Source organism: Dipodomys ordii, unplaced genomic scaffold, assembly GCF_000151885.1.
Source record: "Dipodomys ordii isolate 6190 unplaced genomic scaffold, Dord_2.0 Scaffold2, whole genome shotgun sequence".
NCBI classification, from domain to species: domain Eukaryota; kingdom Metazoa; phylum Chordata; class Mammalia; order Rodentia; family Heteromyidae; genus Dipodomys; species Dipodomys ordii.
Window position 1 is genome coordinate 9,229,416 of NW_012267218.1, and position 7,705 is coordinate 9,237,120.

A 7,705-nucleotide genomic window follows, 5' to 3' on the forward strand; every position below is an offset into this window, starting at 1 on the left:
CGAATACTGGCAAATGGGTGGGGAAGAGAGAGGAATTACACTCAAAACAAATCTTCCCTTGTTACTATCTAGTGTTTTTAAAAATGTCACTCATTTAAACTATGTGGTTACCAAAAAAGAATGATTTTTTTTTATAGTAGACTGTAAATGATTACTTAAAATAATTATGCAGAAAGATCACAGTAAACAGTGTTATCATTATTTGGGCTGTTAAACTTTAAGCACAGGGCATTTCTCTCTCTCTCTTTTTTTTTGTCTGTCGTGGGGCTTGAACTCTGGGCCTGTGCACTGTCCCTCAGCTCTTCAGCTCAAGGCGAGCACTCTACCACTTAAGCCACAGCCATTTCTGGTTTTCTGAGTGTTTATTCGAGATAAGAGTCTCATGGTCGGGGGCTGGGAAGGTGGCTCAGTGGTATAGCGCTTGCCTTGCATGCATGAGGCCCTGGGTTCGATTCCTCAGCACCACATAAGCAAAAAGAAAAAAAAAAGCCGGAAGTGGTACTGTGGCTCAAGGGGTAGAGTGCTAGCCTTGAACTGAAGAGGTGAGGGACAGCACCCAGGCCCAGAGTTCAGGCCCCACGACCAGACCCAAAAAAAAAAAGAGTCTCATGGACTTTCCTGCCTGGGCTGGGTTTGAACTGTGATCCTCAGATCTCAGCCTCTGCGTAGCTAGAATTACAGGTGTGAGCTACCAGCACTTGGCAAGGCATTTCTCTTAATTCTGTGGTCACAATTATAGGAGATAAACCTGGACCCTGTCTAAATAAATTTTGTTTTAACAATTAAAGAAGTTACAGAAAAGATGAATCCTAAGAATGAAAAAACAGTGTGGTTGGCATTAACTTGTAAACAGTCAATGTGGATGCTTTTATGTGAATACAGGACACAGCTACCCAAGCAAATACTTGTGCAGACAAATACAAAAGCAGTGTGACACCCAGAGCTATGATCTCAAAACACGCTCCCTACTCATGCACTGCTCTGCTTACTGCCATCAGCACAATGTACTACACAAGACGCTATACACACGACGCAAATGATTTGTAGCTGAGATTCATGAGCTTCATTTGGAAGCATCCTAGTTCTGTGGCTTCATGAATCTTAGTGCTATTCCAGCACAGAAGGGTAGGAAAACATTACTGTATTATGTAAAATTCATTAAAACTTTTAATTATAAACACTAAAAGAAAAATAGTATAGAGTATGTTATTTACACATGAAATTTATCAAAGCAATATGTTTCTGGCAATGGTAGCACATGCTTGTAATTCCAGCTATGCAGGAGGCACAGGTGGGAGGATTGTTGTGTAAGGTTTGCCTGAGGAAACAATGTGAGACTCTATCTGAAAAAACAAAAGCATACAAGGCCCTTAGTTCAAACCTCCCATGACTACCATTCCCCTATTGCCCCCCCAATAAGACTAGAAAGTTAATAGTATAAATTCTATATATTAAATATTAAAATGAGTGCTGTTCAGTTATATATAGCAGCATCTTTTCTTCTAATCATATGATAAGATACTGGGATAAGACTTTTAATGAACACATCTATATGAGATAGAGAATTTCTCAATGAAAAAAAAATTTTTAAATTATGGAATCTTGCCGGACCTGGTGGCTCATGTCTGTATGCCTGTAATCCTAGCTACTCAGAAGGCTGAGATCTGAAGATCATGGTTTGAAGCCATCCCAGGCAGGGAAGTCCATGAGATTCTCTCTTTTTTTGGGGGGGGGGTGGTGGTTCTGGTCGTGGGCCCTGAACTCTGGGTCTGGGCGCTGTCCCTCAGCCCTTCAGCTCAAGGCTAGCGCTCTACCACTTGAGCCACAGCACCACTTCTGGCTTTTTTTTTTCTTTTTGCTTATGTGGTGCTGAGGAATCAAACCCAGGGCCTCATGCATGCAAGGCAAGCACTATACCACTGAGCCACCTTCCCAGCCCCTAAAGTCCATGAGATTCTCATCTCCAATTAACCCCCAGAAAACCAAGTGGTATTATGGCTCAAAGTGGTAGAGCACTAGCCTTGAGCAAAAAGTTTCAGGGACAGTGCTCAGGTCCTGTGTTCAAGCCTCAAGACTAACATTTTTTTTTTTTTTAATTATGGTATCTTGTGGTTTCTCAGGCTGATCTTGAGCTCCTAAGCTCAACTGATCCTTCTGCCTCAGCTACCCAAGTGCTGGGACTGCAGTCTCAACGAGATTCGGTGAGGAGTTTGTTTTTTGTTTTAATTGTAGGAAGAAGAGAAGTAGTTAGCATTCATTATCTTTGATAAAGCATAAGCACTGGTAGACCTCTTGAAGCAATTTCATGGCAGTGAAAATCACAAATGAAGTGAGTTGAATGTCCTTGCAAACATCAGCTCTGCCAATGGGAAGCGGTTATAAAAATAGTTACGGCTCATCACTCACTCTGACCAGCACTGCTTACCTAAATTGGTCAATGGAACTAGCAGCTTTGCGAACTTTTCCATACATTCCTGCCAGATTAGTTTCCGTGTCATTAAAAAGAACAGGAACATTTCGCAGCCGTGTCCCTATTAAATAAGAAAAAGATCAATGTACTGACAACTAAATCAACTTTCTAAGAAAGTTAGAACTGAAGGGGGCAGGAGGAGTTGGGGAGGTAGGGAGAGAATTGATGGTAGGGGGAAAATAAAAGAGGAGGTAACAATGCTCACTATGAAATGTACTCATTACCCTACTCATGTAACTGTAACCCCTCTGTACAACATTTTTACAATAAAAAAATTTTAAAAAGAAAGTTAGAATTGAAAATGTATTATTACATGTGGAAGGAATTATCAAGGCCAACTTTGTAAGCATTATACCAAAGGACATGAAACCATAAAGCTAATTAAATTTGATTACTGAGGTATTTATATATTTCCATTTTCACAAAAAGTAAAAGATCGGCCAGGCACCAGTGGCTCACACCTGTAATCCTAGCTACTCAGGAGGCTGAAATCTAAGGATCACGGCTCAAAGCCAGCCTGGGAAAGAAAGTTCATGACACTTTTATCTCCAATTAACCACCAGAAAACCAGAAATAGTGCTGTGGATCAAGTAGTAGAGCACTAGCCTTGAGCTGAAGAGCTGAGGGACAGCACCCAGGCCCAGAGTTCAAGACCCATGACTGACAAAAAAATAATCAGCTGGGTGCTGGTGGCTCATGCCTGCAATCCTAGATTCTCAGGAGGCTGAGAGCTGAGGATCACAGTTCAAAGACAGCCTGAGCAGAATGACTCTTCTCTCAAATTAACCACTCAAAAACTGGAAGTGGAGCTGTGGCTCAAAGTGGTATGGTGCTAGCCTTGAGCAAAGAGCTCAGGGACAGTGGCCAGGCTCTGAGTTCAAGCCCCACAACCAGAAAAAAAAAATCATAAAATGAAAACTATTTCTAGTGTAGAAAAATGTACCACAATTGCAAATACCTAGTGTTGGTGGGAGTTGACACTAACAACCTTTGTTACTGTGCCAACAGGATTGAGGCTGGGCTTCTGCTCAGCTCCCACAACGAATACATACTTCATTCTCACGAACAATGGACAACTCACACTTAGATTACAGCTCATCTAGTATTATGATTCTGGGTTTTCACTCACTGGCAGCCACTTAGATGACAACTCATCTAATATGATTCTGAGTTTTCACTCACTGGCAGCCTTCCTGTCCTTGTACTTCCTTGTCCTATTCTGTGACAACACGGTCTAAATCCCCTTTTTTTTTGGTCAGTCATGGGACTTGAACTTGGAGCCTGGGTGCTGTTCCTGAGTTCTTTTGCTCAGGGCTAGCACTCCACCACTTTGAGCCACAGCGCCACTTCCAGTTTTCTCTAAATTAATTGGAGCTAAGAGTCTCACAAACTTTCCTGCCTGGGATGGCTTTGAACTGCAATCCTCAGATCTCAGCCTCCTGAGTAGCTAGGATTACAGGCATGAGTTACCAGCACTTGGCTTCCAAATCCTTCTTTATGTTTTCAAACTTCATATCCAATCTGCTAGTAAATTCTATCATCTGACCTTTAAAATCAATCCTTCCTTCAATCCCCAATTCCCATTATGAGTTAATGCAATGGCGGCCTCCCCACCTCCTTGTCTCTGCTCCTAGTCCTCTGAAGTCTATTATTGTTATTACAGTAATGCAGGGATTTAACCTAAGCCTCTTGCATGCTAGGCAAGCACTCTACCACTGAACCACATCATCAGACCAAATCTATTGTTGACGTAGTGGCAGTGGCATCCTGAAAAATAGCAAGTCAGATCAGTCTCTCTTCTCATGACCTTCAGTGGCTTCCAACCTCATTTAGAGGACAGTCCTTACAAAGGTCTGCACAAACACCTCAAGCTCTCTGAATTCACCTTCCACTACTCTTGCCTCCCCAGTCCCCTCCAGCTGAACTAGCCTCCTTGATATTCCTGAATCATCCTAGAACACATTTGTCTTGGGGCTTTGAACCTGCTCTTTTGCAACCTAGAAGGTTTTTCCTATATTCCTGTAGGCCTTTTTTTTTGGGGGGGGGGTGGTCCTGGGGCTTGAACTCGTGGCCTAGATGCTGTCCCTGAGATCTTTGCTCAAAGCTAGCACTCTACCACTTTGAGTCACAGTGCCACTTTCAGTTTTTTGTGCCAGTCCTGGGGCTTGAACTCTGGGTCTGGGTGCTGTCATTGAGGTCCTTTTGCTCAAGGCTAACATTCTTCTACTTGAGCCACACTGCTATGTCTGGCTTTCTATGTGATTAATTGGAGATAAGAGTCTGACAAACTTTCCTGCCCAGGCTGGCTTCAAACCACGATCCTCAGATATCAGCCTCCTGTGTAGCTAGGATTATAAGTGCGAGCCACCAGCGCCCAGCTAATTTTTTAATTTTAAAGAAATCTTCAGGGGCTGGGAAGGTGGCTCAGTGGTAGAGTGCTTGCCTTGCATGCTCGGGGCCCTGGGTTCGATTCCTCAGCACCACATAAGCAAAAAGAAAAAAGCCAGAAGTGGCGCTGTGGCTCAAGTGGTAGAGCACTAGCCTTGAGCTGAAGAGCTGAGGGACAGTGCCCAGGCCCAGAGTTCAGGCCCCACGACCGGACCCAAAAAAAAAAAAAAAAGAAATCTTCAGAGTACTAAGAGATTTGATAAGGACTTTCTGAAGCTCTAAGACAAAAAAAAAATATGGATCTGTTGATGTTTATAATAAAATACTTTTTGAATATGCATTTTGGGATTCTACAGATTTCTGTATCAAAGTTATAGAGCATGGATAAGTCTGTAAATTATGCATTAGCTTCAGTACTCATAATTATTCATAGGAGGTCATTAAAGGGAATTCTGCTCCACACTCAGGTCCAACACCTGCGAGGTCTGAATCGGTCATGTACTAACTATCCATGGCCCGGGTCTCACATCTTTACCAGATGAAGTTTCAGCAATATGTCAAAAGCCTGCTTCATTGCTGTGTCCCTCTTTGGTTACCTTCCCCATTGTCAATTGCAGACATATTGATGGAGGAGCCGTTGCTAGTGCTTGCGGAGGCAGAGTGCATCTGCTGTTCAAGGCGCTCCAGTTGAAAGACCAGGGAGTTCTTTTCTGTGCTCAGACTCTCAAGCATGGTCTGCTTCTGAATGAGGGTCTCTGTTAGCTGATGGAGTCGACTTTCTAGCTCAGATTGACTGCTGTTGCTTAAAGTTTTATTGGTAAGCTGAAGGACAAAATGTTCACAAAACAATTACATAAAATGAAAGCTATCTTGTACTCACATTATATATTTTCCTCAGCAAATTGTGATGAAAGCAAAATTTTACGAAACTCCTACTAATGATTCTTTCAGAATCATTTCTACAAAGAGATTTTCAAATTGTTAATAGTGGACCACAAATCACTTTAAAAATGTAATAGAGCCGGGCGCCAGTGGCTCACACCTGTAATCCTAGCTACTCAGGAGGCTGAGATCTGAGGATCACAGTTCAAAGCCAGCCCAGGCAGGAGACTCTTACCTCCAATTAACTACTAGAAAACTGGAAGTGGTGCTGTGGTTCAAGTGGTAGAGCACAAGCCTTGAGCTGAAGAGCTGAGAGCCAGCGCCCAGATCCAGAGTTCAAGACCCACGACCAACAACAACAAAAAAGGTTGTGTATCCTTTTATTATTAATAGTAATTCTTATTATGGTTACAAGTCTATATATTATATATATTATACATATTATACAGTTACAAAATATATATAGTATAGGACTGGGCATTGTGGGTCATATTTATGAGCCCAACTGAGGCAGGATTTTGAGTTCAAAATACAATGTGACATAGGAGATAATACATTTTCTTTCCCAGTCTGAGACTTTTCATTTTTTCCACTGATGTGTGTGTGTGCATGTGTGTTTGTATAGTACTGGAGACTGAACCCTAGAGGTCTTGCACATGCTAGGTAAGCATTCTACCACACAAGCCCATATGTGATGTATTTTTGTTTGGTTGGTTGTGGGGCTTGAACTCAGGGCCTGGGCGATGTCCCTGGGCTTCTTTTGCTCAAGGATAGTGTTCTACCTACCACTTGAGCCATAGCACCACTTACACCTTTTCCTGTTTATGTGGTACTCAGGAATCAAACCCAGGGCTTCATACATGCTAGGCAAGCAGTCTACCACTAAGCCACTAAAACTTGATGTCTTTTGATTGCAGAAAACCTTAGTTTTGATGAATCTCAATGTATCATTTTTTTCTATGGTTTTATATATCCTATATTACAAAAGGAGTAATTAACCTCCTAGGTATTATCACAAATTAGCTTTTCTTAACTTTATAATTCTTAACTAGGGATAATTAAGGTGCATGTTTCCTCATGTTTATTTATTCTCATAAAATAAGTTTGTTTTTTTTTGGTTGGTCTTGGGGCTTGAACTCTGGCCCTGGATGCTATCCCCTGAGCTCTTCTGCTCAGGGCTAACACTCTACTACTTGAACTACAGTGTCACTTCCAATTTTCTAGTGGTTAATTGAAGATAAGGAATCTCACAGACTTTCCTGCAGGGGCTGGCTTCAAACTGTGATCCTCAGATCTCACCCTCCTGAGTAGCTAGAATTATAGGTGTGAGCCACCAGCACCCATAAAATAAGTTTTTAATGAAAAAATATTCAAAACTGGCAACTTATTTTTTTAATGAAAAAATATTCAAAACTGGCAACTTATTTTTTTAACAAAATAACTGTCCTCCCAGGTGGCCTAAAAATAACATGATAAGTACAAATTTTTCTTTATTCACTCAGGAGAACCCTTAGCTTCTTTGTGAGGTTTTCCCTACGATGTGAATTTCCTTTAATAAAACAAAGGGTTATTCTCAGTTCTAATTAGATGAAAAATCTTTAATACAAATCCTTTACTGGTTAATCCACACTTTTATGGCTAGACCTTGATTAACTAAAACAACACAAGGCTTGGTTATGGGTCAGAGGCAGAGCATATACACCTGGATTCAACCCAGCACCAAAACTAAAACTAAATAAACAAAAAAAAAACCGTATTATTTTAGATATCATAGCTACTCAATAAGTATTAATGTTTACCTATGGATTAAAGTAGTAGTGGTTTTTCTTTTTTTCCTTTTTTTTTTTCATTTCTTTGACCTGCTGGCAAGTCACGTACCATTTTTTAAGCACTTTGCAAAATGAAGACGGGGGGAAAAATGAACATTTAAGTGAACATTGCCCAAATATTAATTTTCTAGATAAT

At 41.2% G+C, this 7,705-nt stretch overlaps 1 protein-coding gene across 1 annotated transcript in view; it reads right to left on the reverse strand.

Moving 5' to 3' along the window:
- The window catches only part of Golga5 (golgin A5), a 35,717-nt gene that overhangs the window by 3,153 nt on the left and 24,859 nt on the right, over positions 1-7,705 (reverse strand). The window contains exons 10-11 of the mRNA XM_013013290.1: positions 5,455-5,680; positions 2,426-2,531 (exon numbers count right to left, since the gene is read on the reverse strand). Coding sequence (XP_012868744.1) covers positions 2,426-2,531; positions 5,455-5,680 — 332 coding nt within the window. The remainder of the gene's footprint in view (positions 1-2,425; positions 2,532-5,454; positions 5,681-7,705) is intronic.